The sequence below is a fragment of the Camellia sinensis genome, chromosome 4 (assembly GCF_055761805.1).
Source record: "Camellia sinensis isolate YWXY chromosome 4, ASM5576180v1, whole genome shotgun sequence".
In the NCBI taxonomy this organism is placed as follows: domain Eukaryota; kingdom Viridiplantae; phylum Streptophyta; class Magnoliopsida; order Ericales; family Theaceae; genus Camellia; species Camellia sinensis.
In genome coordinates this window covers 179,726,642-179,748,568 of record NC_138964.1, presented here as the reverse complement: position 1 = coordinate 179,748,568, position 21,927 = coordinate 179,726,642, and the positions used below count along the sequence as shown (strand labels likewise).

The 21,927-nt window shown below is 35.0% G+C and overlaps 1 protein-coding gene across 1 annotated transcript; it reads right to left on the bottom strand.

Annotated features, from left to right (window-relative positions):
* Positions 1–1,749: 1,749 nt before the first annotated feature.
* LOC114307848 (amino acid transporter AVT3C) lies at positions 1,750–3,657 on the bottom strand. The gene has a single exon (XM_028253285.2). The coding sequence runs from the start codon at positions 3,558–3,560 to the stop codon at positions 2,001–2,003; it is 1,560 nt and encodes a 519-aa protein (XP_028109086.2). The 5' UTR covers positions 3,561–3,657; the 3' UTR covers positions 1,750–2,000.
* Positions 3,658–21,927: the final 18,270 nt, after the last annotated feature.

Here is a 21,927-nt window from a genome sequence, read left to right as displayed (position 1 = left end):
CCACGTGTCAAGAGACTAATGGGTGCAGAGTAGAGTGCAGAAAGTATATAAGCATGACTGCGCCCCTCATGCTGATGATGGAACATCATTTGGTGAGATATAATTTGACATTGATTGAATCTCTCTCTCTCTCTCTCTCTCTCTCTGTGAGTGTGTGCTAACTTGACCGTTGGAGGGGTTTTCTGAGAACACACCACCAGGTAGCTCACCACCGTTGTATTCACAGGTTGATCAGATAGACACGGAGCTTGGACGAAAGGAGTACGGACAGCGACGGATATTTCCTCCTCGTACACCTCTCATTTTTCTTTTAATGTTTTATTATTATCTAAAACTAATTATTATCCTCAAAATGTCTAAAATTTAAAAAATATACAAAATTTTGAGATATAATTCAGCAATTCTAGAGTATTTTAAAATAGAAAAACAAAAGAATTCAAAACCCTTCATTTAAAAATCTTGAAATACAAGATTTGGAGTCATAATTCAATAAATTGTAAATTTTTAAAGACAAGAGGGGGGGGGGGGGGGGGGGGTGGTTTGTCATAATTCAATAAATTGTAAATTTTTAAAGACAAGAGAGAGAGAGAGGGGGGGGGGGGGGGGGGGGGGGGGTTTACATAATTGAAGAAGAGGATTGGAAAGGTGACGGTGAGCATGAGTTAGAAAAGTAGATAAGAGTGGAAGGGTGTCTGGCTTCAATGAAAGGAAGTGAGAGAGAAAGTACAAATTGGGATATTTTGAGAAGTTGATAAAAAGATGATTTTTTGATTTTTTGATTTTTTTAATGATTTTTTTGACAAAAAAAAATTGGGTTGTTTTGGGTAAAAAAATTGATTTTTTTTATTAAAAAAACCAAAAAACTGTTGATGCCAAAATGCTAGTGTTTGTATGAAAAAAGTGATAGAAAGCGAAGGCTGGGAGGATAAGTTATGAATTGTTTAACACTCCTTTATATTTTCATCAAAAATTTATTTTAATCATTTCATTTTTAATTGTAAAAGTTAACATTTTAATCTTTAAAACAAGTTATAATATAACCATTCTAATCATCTGACATCAACAAAATTAACGAAAGTTATCATTTCCATTATATTTAACATTTTTCTAATCTCATTTGCATAGTTACACTTTTACTAAAATTTTATTCTACACACTTTAATCTCTCAATTTTTTATTTTGATTAGCCTCATTAACTATTTTGGTTAGATTAGAAGTATAAAGAGTCTCACACATCTAAAAATGAAAATACAAAAACAAAAGCCTTGTTTGGTTTGTATTTCTCAATTTTTTGAGAAAAATTCTCTAAAAATAAGTTTTCAAAAGTAATCAAACCAAACAAATTTTTCCAAATTTTTTTTTCAAAACTTATCTGATTTATAAGTTTTTCAAACAAATCTCTCTCACATACACATCAAATCAATCACTTTTTCCAAAACCCTCTCTCAAAATAATTTTCCAAAACATCTTTTGAAAAAAACTAAATCAAACAACTTTTCGTACTTTTTATCTCTAAAACTCATCTCTCAAACTCAAACCAAGCATATCCAAAATTTTGATAAAAATATAAATGTAATTAGAAAAGTTCCCTATTTTATAGTAATTATTTTACAAACTTTTATTTTATTTATTCTTTACACCTGAATTTTCCCCTAACACACAGCTGCCTTTGCCAGCTTGAGAGATCATGAATCACATTCATAAAAAAATAATAATAAACAAACAATAAACCAAATAATCACAACACCATTGGTTAACAATTGTTCTTATTTTAAAATATCCGGAATATCACATATCCGAACTTCTTAACTAATCATTATTAAGATATTTTTTTTTACGTTTCTCCCTCACCTAATACAATACTTCACTTATCCATCTTCTCCATCAATTACAATGCTTATATTCTAAAATTATTGAATAATTACCAGCAAACACCCCCACTAAAAAATTTTACAAATTAAACCGTAAAATTAGACACAGAAGATGAACTCCATTGTTGATCAAGCGTGGGTGGAAAATATCTCCGACAGAGAAGACCAAGTTCCATACACAGCCAAAACCAAACCCAACCCCACAATCCCACCATCCAAACACATCCCAATCCAACCCAACTCATCTTTATACACCATCAAATGAAACAGAGCTGGCAACACAAAACCCAGAACAATACACACACTACTCCCCACAAGAGACAAGAAATCTGCAAAATTTGGAACCAAAAGAGCCACCAAAATAACCACCAGCACCAGCACCCATCTCAGCCACAGACAGTACTGTCCTCCCCAGAACCTCCTCTCCACCACCTCATAAACTGGGTTCATCATCAGTGGGAATGTGAAGAAGAGATTCACACACAGACCTATTTGAACTATAGTGCTCAACAAGCCTGGTCCTAGATTGATTGTGATTATGTCCTTTGTGTCTTCCCCAAAAGCCATGTAACCCAGAACTCCAAAACCTCCATACATCAAAGAAATGAATGTCATTGATAAACCCAGAATTTTCCCAAACTTGTCTTTCTCTTTGATCTCTGATTCTAGTGGTAAAACCATTCCGATTCCTTCGAATGCATAAACGGCCACACCTAAACCGTAAAAAAACACAGAGAAGCCTCCGAAAGCTTGTAGAACTGGTCTCTGTTGAAGGAAAATTGTAACATCTTCGATCATCACTACGGCCATAGCTCCGAGATCGACTATGTCAGCGAAGATGCTGAGGGGGGCTAAATGGGTTAAAGTTGGGATTGAATTGAGACCCAATTGGAAGGGAAAGCAAACCCAGATGTAGATTGATTTGAGAGAAAGGCCGAGGAATTGGGGATTAGGGTTTGTGGTTGGGGAGGAATTGAAGACGACGGCTAAAGTGGTGGCGACGAAGATGAGGTAGCTGACGCAGAAGCCGGCTTGGGAGAGGATGATCATGGAGTCGACAGAGAGGCGGCCGAGGGAGCCGCAGACGGCGAAGCCGAGGTCGCCGAAGGAGGAGATCTTGGAGAGGCCGCCGTGGAGGGAGGCGATGCGGCGGCGGGTGTGGATGAGGAGCATCATGCAATGGTAGGTGAGGAAGCCGACGGCGGAGATGAGGAGGACGCCCATGGCCCAGCCGGTGCGCTTGAAGGTGTAGGGGAGGCCGAGGACGCCGGCGCCAACGATGGCGATGAAGACGTTGGCGAAGGTCTTGGGATTGGAGGAGAGAGGTTTGGATTTGGAGAGGAGGAGAGGGGTGTCTTCTCTGGGGAGTAGTAGAGGTGGGACTTTGAGGGCATGTGAGGATGAGCTTGCTTCTTTCTCGTATCCCATTTTCTCCTCCTCTTCTGTAATTGATATATATGTAGAGAGAGAGAGAGAGAGAGAGAGAGAGGAGGATGATGATGATGGGTTTTTCTTGAGAGAATACAGTAAGAAGATAGAGGAGGAAGATGAGGTTCTGATCAAATTGTTAGCAATGGAGGAGAGAGCAGGAGTCCTTAAAGATGACTTGAGCTGACAGAGATGACTCTCTCTCCTATAGTTGAGAGGGAGAAGTATATAATATAATAATACACCTCTCATATACAACATGCACTTTTTAATACACCTCTCAAATATGCACTTTTTAATACACCTCTCATATACAATATGCACATTTTAATTGATTCTGCCTTCGTTTGTTTGGCATTCACTTTTTAATTAGTTTTTTTTTGTGTTAAAACTTTTTTAATTTGGTTTTTTTAACTTCATTTGATTTAATTTTTTTGGTTTTTTTATTTTCGTAAAATAAAAAATATAATGATTATTATTTAAATGTGACATTTTATCTCATTGATTTATATATCTTTTTGTATTTTTTAAGCTAAAACTCTAAAACCGAACGAAACTTTTCTTTTAGGTAAATTATAAATATATCCTCTGAGGTTTATTTAAAATAAAAATTGCTCTTTATAGTTTGAAAAATTACAAATATCTTCTTATTGTAATTTTTTATTTAACAGAATTAATTAAAAAAATAAAATTCATAATTGCTCTCTTATACAATAATAAAATTACCTAAATTATTAATTAAAACATATTTTTAATATTATTAAAAATTGTTAATTGACTTGATAGTTTATTGCTCAGGGGGTAGACAAATTGTTAATAGACAATTTGTTATGAAATTAAAAATCTCAGGGGGTGGAATGCAATTTTCAAAACCACAAAGAGTAATTCGTATTTTAATCAAACCGTAAAGTATATTTGTAATATACCTTTTTCTTTTTCAGTCATGATTAAATTTTTTTTTTTTTTGGAGATGGCTTCCTTTCAGTTCGTGATCGGATTGAAGAGTACTGTTGGATGTGTGGAGACACACCACGGGTCCCGTTTCAATAATCTGAAACGTTGAATATGTAGAATTTATTCAGTACTATATGCCTATAAAAAATTACGTTAATCGGATATCGATAGCTACGTGATCAAACCAGTTTTGTATATAAAAAAATAGACGGTGAAAAAATAAACGATTGACAGAAGTCTGATCCAATGAGATAACTATCGATATCCGATCAATATAATTTTTTACAAACATATAGTACTCGACGAATTCTACACATTAAACGATTCGGATTATCGAGACGAGGCCCGTAATAAGCCCCCACGATCCAACACCACCCTTCAATCCGATCAAGGAAACCTCGTCCTTTCTCTTCTTTTTTTTCTTATAATTATAATCTGATTTTAATAGTATGCATATTTAAAGAACGTGTACCAGTGTCTTTCTTGATTGAGAAAGAGGTGAAATTCTATATATGAAAAGTCTATGGTGTACATTATTTATATGCACCTTACTCATATAATTTTATCACAAAAATTTATAATATTAAGTACAAAATATGTAAATACATTATAAATTAACACAATAAAATATCTAAAATTTTGTGATTAATATTTTAAATTTATGATTTGATTATGATATTTTTTATTATATCAATTTATGACGAGATTACACATTTTATAATTAATATTATGAAATTTTATAATAAACTTATAGGTGTGCATACCATAAGATTTCTCATGTAATCTAATTATGACATTTTGAAGGGTAAGTTTGAGAACTATTATGGGTTGTTTTGGGAAGTTGGTAAAAAGCTGGCTTTTGGCTTTTTACCAAGCTTTTTGGCTTTTTTGAAAGTGATTTGGGAAGTTGGTAAAAAGTTAGCTTTTTACTTTTTAGTTTAATATTTATTTATGGTGTCAAATCAAATTAAAATGACCAAAATACCCTTACCCAACATAAGAGAGTTATTTTTTTATTTATTTTTCATAGGCCCTAATTTGTAATTTTAGAGCTGCGTTTTTAGCACTTGCCAAATGGCTTTTTTGGCGTTTTTGGCAGCCACGTTTTTGGACATTTTGTCCAAAAACGTGACTTTTTACCATGTTCCCAAAATGGCACTATATAAAATAAAATAAAAAATCAAGGGTATGTTTGGTTTGGTTTGATTTTGGAAGAGTAGCTTTTAAAAATTATTTTGGGAGAGAGAGTTTAGAAATTTTTTTGGTTTGTTTGGTTGTGTATTTGGAAAGTAGTTTTGGAGTTTGGGAGTTTGGAATGATTTGATATTTTGTTATAATTGAGTAGATGTGTGTGAGAGAAAAAAGTGATTGAGAATGAGAGATGAGAGAGAAAAAGTGATTGATTGATAGGTAAGAGAGAAAAAGTAATTTTGAAAATTGTTTTGAAAAATTTACAAACCAAACAAATTTTTAAATTTTTTTTTTCCAAAATCACTCTACAAATTCAAACCAAACATGTCCCAAATATTTTCTTTCTTGTTTATTTTTTGCATTTTTTTTATAAAAAATAAAAAAATATTATAAATTTATTATTTTTTTTCATCTTATATTTTTATTAAAAAATTAAAAAATTACTAAGACCAAGTTTGGCATAACCTAAATAATACAAAAAGTCAAAAAGTCATTATCTTATTTAAGTCACATCATCTTATTTAAATCACACCACATTTTTAACACATCACATCAAACCCAACCCAAACCCAACTCATATAAGTCAATAAGTCAAAAAGTATACTTATTTAGAACATCCCAACCCAAGTATACTCTCAAACCAACTTTCAGTTATCAGCTATTAAAGTGTTATTTATGAATTAGTTATAAATTTTTTTAATAAAAAAATACAAATTTTAATATATTACACATTAAACAATACATCAAATCTAAAATATTAGAGAGGCCAAACCTCCAAATCTCATTGGCTCCGTTTGGCAAGTTGGATTGGGGGCTTTTTTGGCTCTTTTAGCCACAAAAAATAAAATAGGCTATTTTAGTCACAAAAAACAAAACATCACATCCAATCCATAATCATTACACTCTTCTCTCACAAAAAAAATTAAAAAAGCCAAAAAGTCCTTCCCAAATCAAACTTTTTAACCCAAACTAAAATAACCAAAAAAATTAAAAAACCAAAAAGTCAACCCCTCTCCAAACCTAGCCAATATCTCATCTAGCAGGTCAAATCCATGGCTCATATGAAATGGAGTTGGGTTTGGCTTTTTGCTCTGCTTTGCTTTGGGGCTGCGACTATGATTAATTAATTAATTATTTGGAGTAAGAAACAAAACTTTTCACGTGGCATATAAAAAATTGAGGCAGCTCATCTCAAGTTCATTGAACGCTAGAGTTTATTGGTTGTGTGATTGTGAGAGATTTACTTGTTTGGTTTTGATTTTTAAAAAATAAATTTTGAGTTTGTAATTTGTAATTTTTTTTAATGAAATTTTAATATTTTAATATTTTTTTTGATTTATTTAATTCAAATATACTTAAAAGTAAGAAAAAAATTATGAAAAAATATTTTAATAATTTACTAAAACTCCGTTTATTTTGACGTAAAATATTTTTACATTATTTTTTCAAAAATGATAAAAAATCGGTAAGTTATTTTTTACAAAATTGACCCTCATTCAACACCTTTCCAACAAAATTACCTTTTCCAAATAAGTTTCATAGCTCACTAAAAAATTATAAATAACATTTTATTGAATCAAAAAAAAAAAATTAGGCAATAAAATATTTTTATTTCAAATGTCAACTAAACGTTACAAAAATAAACAATTTTTTTTTTTGTGTATAAAATCAATTTACAAAAAAATATATATGTTGTCGTGTATAAAATATTTTACATTGAAACAAACGGAATCTAAATATCAAACAAAAATTAAAAAACAAAAATTCAGTATTTTTTTTTTGTATTTATTAAAAATTTAAAAAAAATCTTTACAAGTATTTTATATTTTTGAAATGGTTTGCCTTGCCATACAGTTGATGTCTTTACAGAAGACTCTGGCCGGTAAGAGTCATTAAACGAAATATTTTGACTTGAAAAAATTCAACTAAATCATGTTTTCATAAACTCTTCCTAGCCAGAGACATTAACTATTGGAAAATGAGTGAGAGCACTAATTAGTGCTATCACTAATGATGTGACAGTGGGCCCCACCAGGAATGATTTGATGTTTTAGCCTTGGTGTTGTATTTTTTTTCTTTTTTTATTGAGTGCCATGTCATTAGTGGTCTTTTTAGAGCTCAAAAATTAGTGGTCTCTATCATTGTTGTTAACTATTTAGTCCAATTCAACTTTCAACTAGATATAAGCGAAATCTCTTATTTTTTAAGTAGAGTAACGAGTTGATGGCGATTAAGAAGGTGAATCATATGGATGCAACATAAGGTCTTTTAATCACTATACATGAGAACCAATTGAGTTAACTCAATTTGTTAGAACTCATACACCTCACTAAAAAGTCAGTAGTTCTCTCCAACTGGGTCTTATTTCTTGAGTGTTAATTGAGATTTTCTTTTTTACTTTAAAAGTTTGTTTGTAAAAAGTTTGAATTGTATTTAATATTTATTACTATTATTGTCATTTTTAAATTTCATTGTAATATCATACATAAATCATTTTTTTTAAATAAAAAATAAAAAAATCAGTATACATGAGAAGTGGGCTATTACCAAGCAAAAGACACGAACTTGAAAGACACACGTAGTCCACCGCAAGTCTCATTTCGATAATTTGAATTATTTACTTTCTATAACTCACTGAGTAGAATATTCACTCAAAAAATTAATATGATCGGATATTGATAGTTATATGTTTGAATCAAATTTACATTACAAAAATGTATAGTTATTCTTTAAATTATATTTGTTGCCCATTTTTTCAAGACAAATATGATTTGAACATATAACTACTGATATCCAATCATTTTGATTTTGTGTGAATATTATACTTAATGAGTCAAAAAAAGTGAATAGTTTAAATCACCGAAATCGATTCTAAAATGGATCTATTAAGTTCAAATGCTCTCTCAAATTAAAATGATAATTTGAGATAAAAAAAGATTTTTTTATTTATTACTTTTTTAAAATATTTGTTGGCTTACAAGAATGCCTTTAATTTCTTTAGTTTATCTTAGTTCCAACAACTGTACAGATCTGTAGAATGTTTCTGTTCATTAATGAAGTAGTTTATTTGCATCTGGTTAATTTTCTTTAAATTCTATAATTATTCACATGTAAGAAATGGCAAAACCTTCTTTAATGAGGCAAAGCAAAAATATTATTGTAGACATTCTATTTTTGACCGCCCTTAAGACTTGGGCACTACTGATGGTTTACTGGGTGGTGAAAAATGTGCAGGGCAAAGGTTCAATTTCTTTGGTAAGAAGAGAGTCAAACCCTCCAACCTTACACCTCATTTTGGACCAAAGCTATTTTGAATGGTTTTTAGACCTTAAAACCCTTTCTTTCAAAATATTTTTAAAAGAAATTTCTACGATGTTCCGATGCTCGCATTTTGTTAAAAGTTGCGCCTTTCGGTAAACTGAGAAAGGACAAAGTGGAAATGAATGAGAGAGAGGTGAACTCTTTGAAAAATCTTTCAAAACACCTTGTTTAGGGGTTTGGAGTTGAAGAAAATGGGAAATGAAAGAAGAAAACTAGTTTGGGAGAAGTTTGGCATGAATCCGGATATGACCAAAACTGCGTGGCTTCACCAAAATAGGCATAACTTTTTTCACAATTGGAATTTTGATGCAAGGCTTCCACCATTGGAAATCTTACTTCCGGGGCTTCAATTTGCACACAAGAATGACCTGAAAAGGCATCCAGATGAACGAGTTAGGCTTGCTTTAATCTGGGGACTAAGACTGATTTTTTCTGACGGCCTCTATGGGAGTGTGCCGGCCATGAATGGCCAATGCCGGCCCTATGCCATCCAAAAGTGACCCCATGCCGGCCAAAAATGGTAAGGTTCCGGCCAACAATGATAAGGTGCCGGCCATTGATGCCAGAAAGCAGATTGCGACAGATATTTTGCTCCAGCTGTCTTTCTTGAGATATTTTCGACCAAAGGCCCTCCTTTTGCTATATATAAGAGCCTTACATCTCATTTTCAAGGGTGAGAACATTGGAGAACTTCTTGAGCAAGTTTTGAGAGCTCCTCTCACTAAAACTCCCTCTCTCTCTACAATTTTCAGAGTTTGATCTCTGCCTCTCTCTCTAAAGCCTCTCCCTCTTGCCTTTTGTGCATGCAAGTAGAGAAATACCTCTCTTTTGCCTATACATCCTTGGTAAAAGTGGTCCATCTTTGGGAGGAGGTTGCTTGAAGCTTACTTGGGACTTTGTTGGAGCTCCAAAAGGTGTTTTGACTCAGATTTTGGGCTGGTTTTGCAGCTGTACATCAAGGGTAACATCTCTCTCCCTTTAAGCTTGTTTTATACATTTGCTTGGCCATCTTTTCACACTAATTTGGGGCTGTTTTGGGGGTGGTGTTGAAGTAAAAAAACCTCTGTTTTTTCTCTATTTTTCAGTCCTAAAAGTCTTGGCTTGTGCCATGTTTGGCTAGGGGGTTGTCCTCCCTTTTGCTCATTGGCTTATAAGGCCTTGTGAGCTAACTTTCAAACTTTTCAAACAACTTCTTTTTGGCATCAAAACCACTGAAATCCAGAGAATTTTCAGTGGTAAAAACCCTATTCTAAGGGCCCAAATCAGAGGGGGTGACCCCCTCTCTCTTTGTTTTGTTTGCTTGAGTTTTTGGCCTATCAAATGAGCATGTATCTCTATACTTTTGAGACCTAGTTCAGGCACTTTTTTGTGACTTTTAGGGCCTACCTTAACTCTTTCCATTGCTGGTATGGTCACCTTGTGCATGCATCTTGTATGTGTAGTGTAATTCCATTTGTGGCTCATCAAAGTAGCATGTCTTGCTAGCACGTGTTGGCTTCATTTCAATAGGTTTTTGGCCATCATTTGACATCTCATAACTCTGTCTAAAGTTGGTTTGGTTGTCTCTTGAGTGGCTCATGTACTTGTAGTGCAAATCTTGCTTACTAGCATTGTGTGCATGATGTTTTGGCTCATCATTCTAGCATATTTTGGCTATGCTCTAGCATAATTTTATTCATATTTTGGGCTGTTCTAGAACTGTTTTGGGCTGTCATGGTCATATCACTCATGTTTTGTATAGCTATAGTGCAAATGCTTTGGCTAGTCTTGAGTTTTGAGGCCCTTACCATGCTATACTTGTGATGTTTGCATGCTTTGGCATCATTTGAAATGTTATATCAGTGCATATTTCATGGTCATACACTTGTGCTTGCCACTCTTTTAATGCCTTGGAGGTTTGGCTCTTTATGCCTCAATAATGAATTTTTGTGCATGCCATCAAGCCTAGGCCTTTGGGCCATTATATCAGTGCATTTTTGGTCTTGTTGTATCATGATGTAACTTTGTTTTATGTAGTCCAAGTCATGCCATGTTTGGTATTAATAGGTGTAGTGTAATACCCCTTTTGTAGCCTTGCATGCTTCATGTTTTCGGCAATTTGTTCTAGCTTGCATTGGCTAGGTTCAAGCATGTTTTTAGTCTCACCTTGACCTGTCTTGGGACTGTTTTGGATGCCCTTACCCTTTGAGGCTTGCTTTGCATGGCCATGGATTAAGTCCCTTTGCTAGTTTCGAGCTTTAAGCTTTCTTGCATGTTTTGTTTGTCTTGCTAGGGTGGTTTGGCACCATTCCATGCATGTTTTTAGAACTTATGGTGCTGTCACATATCCATGCTTGTCACTCTTTAAGTGTGCTTGAGAGTCGCATCTTTGTGCCTTAATCCTTAAACCAATTGGCATGCATGTTTGTCTTGCCTTTTCATACCATCATTTCAGTACTATTAGCCACTGATTTGGACATGATTGAGGTCTATCAATTTTGGTTTAAGTCCATCTTTGCATGCTTGTCTTTGCATGTTGTTGCATGCTTGTCTTGTATGTTGTCGCATACTTGGTACATTGCATGTTGTTGCATGCTAGTTCCATTGCATATTGTTCCATGTTATTACATTGCATCATGCTTGCATGTTTAGAGTAGTGCATTTCATGCCATCATTAGCATGTTGTTTGCGTGCCATTTTGTTTGCATGTTTTGCATTGTGTTCAATCGGTTGTTGCATTGAACACGAGGAAGATTGGTTCATTTCATACTTGAAGTGATGAAATGAGCCAATCTCCCTCGGTCTCCATTTCCTTTGATTTCTCATGATAAGGAGATGGTCTTGGTGTCTTATTTGTCATGCATTTATTGAAATTTGCACATGTTGGATCTTTGGCCATCATGCATCGAGATGTGCGATTGATGGCCTTGGATCCAATGATGCCCATTCCATTGATGTTTGGAAGTGATATGGGGTGGCATAGTGTGTACATACCCTCGGGAGACCCCCCATTTTCTCTATTTTTTGCTCTGCTGCAGCTTGGTGTCCCAGCACACCAGTGGTCGGCACCCCCCTTTTTGTTGGCCAGCAATGCATTGTTGATGGCCGGTAGTGTGCCCTCTTGGTCGGCAGGATGGTCGGTAGCAGCTCCTCATGGCCGGCAGGCCACCGGTGCACTCCTCAGCACTATTTTGGTAAGATTCAGCAGCTAATTCTCAAGGACACCATGCAGACAGAGCCTCTAAAAGAGCATTTGGAGAGCTTTTCAGGACGGGAATTGAGAGCATGTATCCTTCTTTGTTCAAGGCAAAGCTGAGGCAGCCTGATTTAGTGTTTTACTTGTTAATTAGCATTCGGTGTTGTAATTTAATTAATTCGTTTGATTAGTTAAAGTTTTGTAATAATTAGTTGTAGTTAGTTATTCAATTTGATTGTGTAATAATTAGTCTAATTAGATTATTAGATTGGTTGATTAGCTTAGCCTAGCTAGCTTAGCGTATTCATTCGGACCCTCCGTCGAGAGGGCGTATTGTTGTAATAAGCGTGCGTGTGTGCGATGCATGTCTTCCAACCCCCATTTCTTTCTCCCTTTTACTTACCTGCTTTCAGTGGTTAGTTTTAAGGCATGTTTCAATTAGCATCCTTATGCTCGCATGTTTGCATCCATTCATTTGTATTACATGCACCGGGCTCGGCGCATCATACTAACTGCATTGTATTTCAATCCCTACTTGAATACATGATTATCAAGTCGCATTTCACATGTCATCTTAGAATAACCGAGCATATTTTAGATGCATTTTCACATGTGTTGCATTAGTCATCTTAACATGAACTAGGATCATGCATTGATTACTAACTAGTTGTTGTTTTGGCTCGGAGTACACTGTGAGTGTTTATGCTTTAGCATCTTGCATGAGTGTAAGTGTTGCCATGATAGCATGCTTGCCATGAGGCTAACTGCTTATGTGATATAATTGTCTGAATGCCTGTGGGTGAAGGTTGGATTACCTGAATTGCAACAATTAATTGAAATCCTCGATTTAGACTACTTGCGAGTAGCAAACTTCAAACCATTTTCAAACAAACGAATATGCAATGTTTTGTTCCAACTTAGGCGATCTAGTCTATACTTGTATGTTGTGCGCATCACATAGTAATTCTAGGCTTAATAACAGGAATAAGAGCACATGTGTTTTCAAAAACAAGATATCATGCTTAGTATAGGCCGATCCTTTGATCGGGCGAGTGGGGGTGCTCATTGCATGACCTTCCCCTCTCGTACCCAAGTTCTCGAGCCGAGGCAACTTTGGTGATGACGGACACGTGGCCTTAGTGTAACAACCCCGATCCGTAATTAGCTACTAATCCGCATTTAACGATGTTAATGAGTGAATAAAATAAATTATGGGTTTATTATGTGATTTCATGATATTTGGCCTTCTATCTGTTACTTATAGACATATTTGTTTGGAATTTCCACTTTAATATGTAAATTGAAAGCCTTATCGGCATCCGAAACAGAAATTGACTCCACCAATATGTTATTTGGAATTTTTAGAACCATATGGCAAGTTTTATTAAAAATTGGTTCAGAACGATTCATTAAGTTGCGTTTGGCAAGCCTTATGTTTTAATTAATTTATTTTAGCATCATAACTATCTATATGAGCCCTTAAGATCATTTGAGCTCATTCCTCTCATTCTTGAGTGCAAAATTCTGGAGATTTATTTTAGAGAGAGAGAGAGTGCAATTCTAGAGAGAGAAATAAAGAGATTAAAGAGAAGTTGAAGGCTATAGCTTGAATTGATCAAAGATTGTGCTAGAATAAGAGTAATTCAAGACTCTAGGTAAGATTACAACATCTAGATTGTGTAACTAAGTCATTTAACATGAAATTTCTTCAAGATTATGAGTTTGATGTGTATATTGAGCTTAGAATAAAGATTTGAGATGCAATTCATGCATGCATGTACATTTTCTCACAAATTGAGCATGAACTCCAAGAATTCTCTCTTGCATGTTTGAAATTTATCTTCTTTTGGGGAAATCATCAAGTTTCAAGTTGTTTTGTGGTGTTTGATCATGTTTTGAGAAGTTTGATACAAGAAAAATTCATGCATGTTGTGTTCATGAACATTCATCATGTTTTAAGTTGAAATTGGGAACTTTTGGCAAACCCTTGGGCCATGATTTTATGAAATGATCCTAAATTCTTCATGTTTTACAAGTTTACTATGTTATCTCAAGTTTTGGGGCCCAAGAGATGTGTTTTGAAGGTTGGAATTCGAGTTTTGAGCTTGAAGGTGCAATCTGGAAATTCCAGAATTTGTATCTACGCTCGAGTGTGGGAGTTCACGCTCGAGCGACCAATCTGAGTGTGTGCACTCCGCTCGAGCGACCAAAAGTCCGCTCGAGCGTGAATTGCAAGCTCCCAGAAGTTTCATGTCTTTTACAGATCGCTCGAGCGAAGGAATGTGTGCTCGAGCGACCATTCACATTTTGTATGTCCGCTCGAGCGAGGAAATCTACGCTCGAGCGTGAACCTTATTTTCCGAAATTTTTCCTAAGTGTTCCAAGGCATGTTTTGGCATCCTCATTGCATCTTAGGCATTTCTAAGCCTTAATTAAGCTTTGATAATGAGGTTATGGATTAGAAACACACTAAGGAATGAATGTACTACGTCAAGGAATTGCAAGTGTGTGTGTGATTAGTCAATGTGATAAGAAATAACAAGAACCAACGTAATGAAAGCTAAGCCGTGTTGGCCACATGAATGTGTAATGATAAGACATGCTTGTGTTATGTATTTTGTGATTATAGGTCAAGACTCGAGGATTGATTGATCATTTACAGGAACCACTGTGAGTAACATTTCTCTAAAGATATGTTGATATGAATTATGTTCTAAATGAAATGTGATAAGCTATGATTTCTGAAATGATATCTGTTTACGTGAACGAACATCCCAAGTTTGAAATCTATTATGGCATTCATAGATAGTCCCAAGTCATGGGGGACAACATGAAAATGTGGGTCCATGACATACAAGTAATTACGAGATCTCGTTAGCCATTTCATTGTGGTGATATGTGTTTAATCGGTATCCGGAACCGATTACTCTAGTCGGAAGACGTTCTGTGATGTGTTCTATGGGATATACCATTATTATGTTCTGATATGAGAATGATTATGCTCTGGTCTGCTTTCTGCTTTTGATATATTCGGATTTCGTTCACTAACCCCTTTACCTTAATGTTATTCATTGGGCTTTAGCTCATTGTGTGTATATATACGTATAGGTGAGCATTCTGGAGCCCGACCCTAAAGGCTTTTGTCTGGATCTGTGTTCTGTTGTCAGCCAACCCTCGTGCCTCGCGTGGAGGTTCCCGAAGCGTCCTGTGTTTAAGTTCTGTGGTTTTTGTTTATATAAGACTTGATTTGATGTCGTTGGCTGTACTTAAAATATTGTAATGTGTGTGGGTATAATGTATGGTTGACTACCGGTTATGTATATAAAGTTTTAAATATTCTGTTTCATATAAGTCAGCACAGTTCATTGGATAACTATATTTATGTATTTGCTTCTGCTAGCCCCTTAATCTTGTTAATCTGTTCAGAGGCCTTCGGTAATCCAAGGATTACTGGCTGGTTACGATGCTAAACCTATAGGGGCGGGTTTGGGTCGTGACACTTAGGCACGAGTCAGGATTTCTTAAATTTCTCCAAAAACAAAATATTTAGGTGGCGACTCTGTATCTGGCAAAGCAGTCCATGTTTGGCACTTCTTTATAAAAATCAGTTTTCCAAAACGATTTGCTGGATTTGGACTCTTTGGTGATTTATCGATCTTGCATTGCACTTTGCAAGATTAGATTCAGAATAGTGACATCGAGTCCGAACTGTAGTAAGCCCAAATGAACAAACGTTCGGGCGCGTCTACAATTATAAAATTTTCTTTCAAATACTTGTATTCTGATTAGTTCATAAGATATTCTTATATTTCAATAAATCTTATTATTTTTGACATTTCATCTACCAAATCATAATTATCGTATTTAATGTATTTTATGGATAATTTTATCCTTATAAATATTTTTTGGACCCTTTAATAATTTGGTGATGTGAACATTCACATTAAATAATTTGATAGTGTGAATATTCAAATCAAGGAACATTTACTGTGATAAGCTTGTCATGTGTTATGTTAATTAATCTTACTTATGACTGTGATTATGTGCTTAATATGATTTTGAGTGCCATTTATATGATTATATGTAGTTTTGAATTTCTATTTGTTCACCGTAGGAAAATCTGTTTGATTTTCTGCAATAAAACTTAATTAAATGTCGTAGAGGCGACAAAAACTGAAGTTGACTGTATTTTTGTGCTTAGCATGATTTTTAGAGCCTACAGTGAAATGTAATTAAAAATTGATTCGGACCAAATCAATTAAATCAATTAAATTTAAATTTAATTGATTGACAATTAATTAGCCTTAATCAAGATTGATTAGGCAAGCATATATATAGGCCTATTTGCACTTAAGCTATCCATTTTTTAGCTCAAAATCTGAAATACACTCTAGAGAAAGAGAGAGAGAGAGAGAGAGAGAGAGAGAGAGAGACGATTCTAGAGAAAGAGTACATGCAAAATATGAGAATTAAGTAAGAGGCTTGGAGATTGAGAAGATTCACTCAAGAACTAGCTAGAATTTGAAAGATTAGAGCTTCTAGGTGAGTAATTGACCTCAAAACTATGAGTGTAAATCTATAGTTGAGTGAGTTCAAGGACAATATGAAGAATTTGAGGTCCATATGTTCATGCATATATAGAATTGCCATGAATTTCTAAGAAATTGCATGATCTAGCATAAGGTATGTTAAACATGAAGAATTATGCACCATAGTTTACATGCATGCATAATTTTGATGAACTTCGTGATTATAAGCATCATTTATACCATTTGAAATGGAATTAGAGTTAAAATTAACATGCATGCATAATTCATGAAGATATGAAGTTTGAATGCATAAGTTTTGAAATTGATAAGGAGAATTTGGAATGATTTTGGAAATAGACCATGATTTTGGACAATTGGTCTCAAATTATCCAAGTTCTTATGATACACAATGTTTTTCTAGGTTTTTTACATCAATTTGCAAACTTTGGAACTTTGGGGTTGTGTTTTGAAACTTAAATAGCTTGCTGGAAAACCTAGAATTCGACCAGTCGGTCTCACTCGAGCGTGAAAATTTAGCTCCCAAAAGTTTTATAGAGATTTACACAGTGGCTTAAGTGGCAAGCCTTACGCTCGAGCAAACCCTATTTTGCAAGACTCCTCACTTGAGCATTGGAGATCTCGCTCAAGCGTGAAATTCATGGAACCAGTACTTTTACAGAACTTTATAGAACGCTTGAGCGGAGAGCCTTGTTTCAGAAATTTTGAAAAGTTATTTCATGTTTCGTTTTCCATTCTCTTTCATTTCTAGCACTTTTAGGTATGCATTAAGCATTGTAAATGAATTAAAATGACGAAAATGAGGCCTAAGAGAAATAAATAAATTAAAAACAGATTGAATCGCTTGTGACCTAATGTGTTATGAAATGTGTAGGGTCAAGTGCAAGGGCAAATCTATCGGCAGAACACTATGAGTAATATCTTAGTAAATTTATTTTAAAGTATGCTACTTTCCAAATATTTACTTATGTATAAGTTTCACAGATTTGTTAATTTGAATTGTGAACGAATATTCGTTATGCCAACGATTGAATAAGACCGTTGGAATACGACGATGATTATGATCTCAAGCATGAAATGTGCATAAACATGAATGATTGGGCCAAAGGGCGTTTGACATGAATGATTGGGCCAAAGGCCATTTGACATTAATGAATTGGGCCCGAGGCCGTTTGATATATTTGGACCCGAGGCCGTTCGATGTATTAGATAGAAACATGAATGGGTCTTAGACCGTTTAATATGTTTGTTACGAAATTCATTCATGTAACTTCTTTATTTTGATATTATTCACTGGGTTTTCGCTAACTTTCATTTATATGTATGTAGGTGAGCAAAGAGATGTCCAGACCCAACCTTAGTGAAGAATGTGAGAGGAAGTCAACTTTTGTGGAGTTAGCCCGAACATCTCACGTATGAGAATTTGTTTTTGTTCTTTTGTTCACTTTTTTACTACTTGGGTGAATACCTTGGATTACCTATTGTAACAACCCCGACCTATGAGTAACACTAATCCATTTTTAAGTATGCCAAATAAGTAATTAAGAAGAAATCCCAAGTCAAATATATGTGCATTGCATCATTTTGTGTTTATATCTGTCCGAAATAGAAAGATCTATTCATGTTTTAGTTTTGATTTGTGAATTGAAAGCCTTATCGGCATCCGACTAAGAAATTGACTTTATTTATATGTTAATTAGGATTTATAGAATTTTATGGTAAGTTTAATTAAAAGTCAATTTGGAACGACTAAATTAGATTAAATTAATGTCCTTTTATTTGACTTTAAATTAATTACACTTTTGTCCAAATCTAATTAAGGCATTAGTGGACTTCTTTGAGCACCAAACACTTCCAAATTCATTCCTTTGATGACACAAACATGAGAGTGAGGGAGAGAAGAGAGAATTGGTCCAAGCCTTGAGAATTTGAATTCAAAACCAATGATTGCTAGAATTGTGGTCAAGTGAAGAAGATTAGAGGGTTTCAACTTCAACTCTTGTAGATTCAAGCCTCTAGGTAAGAAATTAAACTCTTAATTGAGCAATTGAATTAGATTCTACAAGATTATTAGTGAATTAAGTGTATTCATGTAGGAATTGCACTAGAATTGGGAAGATTTGGGCCATGCCATGCATGCATGTTCATTTCTTCACAAATTGAGGATGTTTTCAAAGAATTCTTTCATGCATGTGTTCATCTCACTTACATTTTGGTTATTCACCATGTTTTCTATCCAATTGTCAAGTTTGATCATGTTTTGAAGAGGTTGAGTTCAAGAAAATTCTTGCATGTTGTGTTCTTGAAACATTCATAAAGTTTATGTTGGAATTTTGTTCCATTGGCATACTTTTGGGCCTTGATTTCATGAAATGATCTTTAAACCATGATGTTTTGTGAGTTTCTAAATATTTTCCAGAATTTTGGCCCAAGAGGATGAGTTTTGAGGTGTTAGATTCATGTTTTGAAGCTTGGGAGCAAATTTGGAAAACCCAGAATTTTGCTTCCACACTCGAGCGAAGGACTCTACGCTCGAGCAACCACTTTATTTTCATATTCCTGCTCGAGCGACAAAAGGCTGGCTCGAGCGTAAATTGCAAGCTCTCAGGAATTTGCGTGTTTAGATGAACGCTTGAGCGACAAGACTTGCGCTCGAGCAAGGAACTGTGTCTCACGCTCAAGCGAGCGTCGAGCGGAGATTTCATGCAACCAGAACTTTTTCACATTTTACAGACCGCTCGAGCGAAGGAGTCCACGATCGAGCGACCACTCACTTTTAGCATATACGCTCAAGCGAAGGAAGCCACGCTCAAGCGTGACCCCTGTTTCAACAAAATTTTGGCTAAGTGTTTCAAGTATATTTGTGCATCCTCATTCCATCCTAGGCATTCCTAGGCCATGTTTAAGACTCCATAATGAGGTTAAAGGCTAGAGACACAGTAAGAACAACGAAATAAGTTATGTTCAAACCAAGCGTGTGTATTCAACGTATGTATCTATCATGTTATGTAGGTCACACGCTCCAAGATAAGTGAATTGCCCACGTCGCCGTCTATTCAGAGCTACCAGTTATTTGTGAGTAATAACTTTGTAAAGTTACGTTCAATGTTAAATATATTCCGAACATTATGATATGAAACGACTAGTTTTTGAAATGCTATGCTATGTTTGAAAGGAATGATTGATTGTCCAAAATTCTAAAAGTTATCCGTGGCATCACTAACATTATGTGATATGCGTCCCTTTATGGGTCATCAGGTCCCTTTATGGGTCATCAGGTCCCTTTTATGGGTCATCGAAAACATCTCTGTGCACATGAGTCATTAGAAAGCCTTCATGGCAGTCCCTTGTGGGTCATCAGATTTGTTAATACTAATGGATATGCCACGTACCATGATATGTTGTATGTTTAAGTTTTGAATACAAATGCAATCATGCCAATGAATCTACTATGTTATGACATCCGAACATGTACAAGATTATGTTTATGTACAGACATCATTCAGTAAAATCTTTACTCTGTTATTATTCACTGGGAAATCGCTCACTATTTATATTGTGTATGTAGGTGAGCAGGCACGCAACCAGGCCCAAAGTTGACGGCCTAAGTTTCAGTTTTGTTAGCCAACCTTTATGCCTCCCGAGGAGGTTCCAATTGAAGTCAAGTTTCATGGCTATTTTTGTAATCACTTTAAGCTGTTTACACTACGTCGTGTTTGGATAAGATGTCTGATAATGTGTATTTTGAAGTGATGTGTAAAGTTTGCATCTCTGTTATAAAAAGTTTTAAGTTATTTGACCCTTGTATGTCTGCACAACTCTATGGACTATGTATGTCTTAAATATCTGCTTCCGCAGCCCCTGCTATATGTTATTATGCCAAGAGGCCTTTGGTAATCCAAGGATTACTGGCCGGTTACAATGCTAAACCTATAGGGGCGGGTTTGGGTAGTGACAAATTAGTATTAGAGCACGAGTTATACCGCACACACGAGTCCGTATGAGCTTAGGATGTCCTAGTAATAAGTAGGGGCATTCCATCTGTATGTTTAAATGTGTTAGTTTGAAAGCGAAAGCATAAATCCAAATATGATCATATGAATCTGAATGAGGTAACAAGGACTATTTGCCTATGTTTATAAAGTTCTGTTTACCTATAGCAAATGGACAATGTAAGAAGTGATGATGCAGCAGGCATGGTTTTAAAAATCGAACCGGACCGGCCGGTTCAACCGGTTAAACCGTGGACCGGTCGGGGTTCCGGTCCGGATATACCCTCTGAACCGGTCGAAGCCAAAAACCAGTGTATTTAAAGAGAACCGGGAAAACCGGCGGTCGAACCGCCGAACCGGTCGACCCGACGCCGGTTCACTGGGTTATTTAGATGGAAAATTTTGAACTGTTTTGGATATTTTCTATTTTTTTAATTTTTCTTTCTTTCTTTTCTCTTTCTTTCTTATTTTTATATATATATATAAAAGAACTTTAATTGAAAACTCTTTTTCAAGGGTCTCCTCTCGTGAGGAATCCCATTAAGAGCTTGAAATTATTGTGAGAGTCTCTACCTATTTATAAGAAAAAAAAATCTTCCAAAAAAACTCAAAAAATCCATGTGGGATTCAATCAAATTTATTGGAGGGAGAATTGAAATTTTGATATCCCTCCAAAATTTTAGTTATTCTTTCAATTAAATTATTTGAATTAAAATCATATAGAGGAAATATTGAATATTTGATTTTCTCTTCCATAATTAAAATTATTAATATTTTAAAATATATTATTATATTTTTTAGTAAAAAAAATATTAGGAGAAATATTTAAGATAATTTAATATTTTATTTTATTTTTAATTTATTACTTATATTTTTATTTAAATATAAATTTAATATATTTGTTGCGTCACGGTTCGATTCCGGTTCAACCAGTGACCCGTCCACCCGATCACTTTTTCGGTTTGATCACCGGTCCGATTTTTAAAACATTGGCAACAGGGTCCTCAGATGCCCGAATGAACATAATGGAACAAATGCTTACAGCCTTGACCGAAGTGGTAATACAACAACAGGGGCAACAACCTTTATCGCCTCCACCCCCGCCGGCTCAAGTTGAGGCGGGTAACAATGACATAATCAACATGACTTAAAAATTTATGAAGATTAAGCCGCCAACTTTCTTGGGTGGCATTGAACCGCTAAAGGCATAAACTTGGCTGCTAGAGATGGAAAAATTATTCGAAGTATTTCCCTATTCCGAAGTTCAGAAAGTCTTATTGGCCACCTACGCTCTGAACGACGAAGCTCGAAGATGGTGGTTGCTAGTTCGGAATGGCAATGAGAACATGACATGAACCCAATTCAATGCAATTTTCTATGACAAGTACTTTCTCCAGTGCTTTCGAGACCGGAAGGTTTTAGAATTTCAAGAACTCAAACAAGGCAAA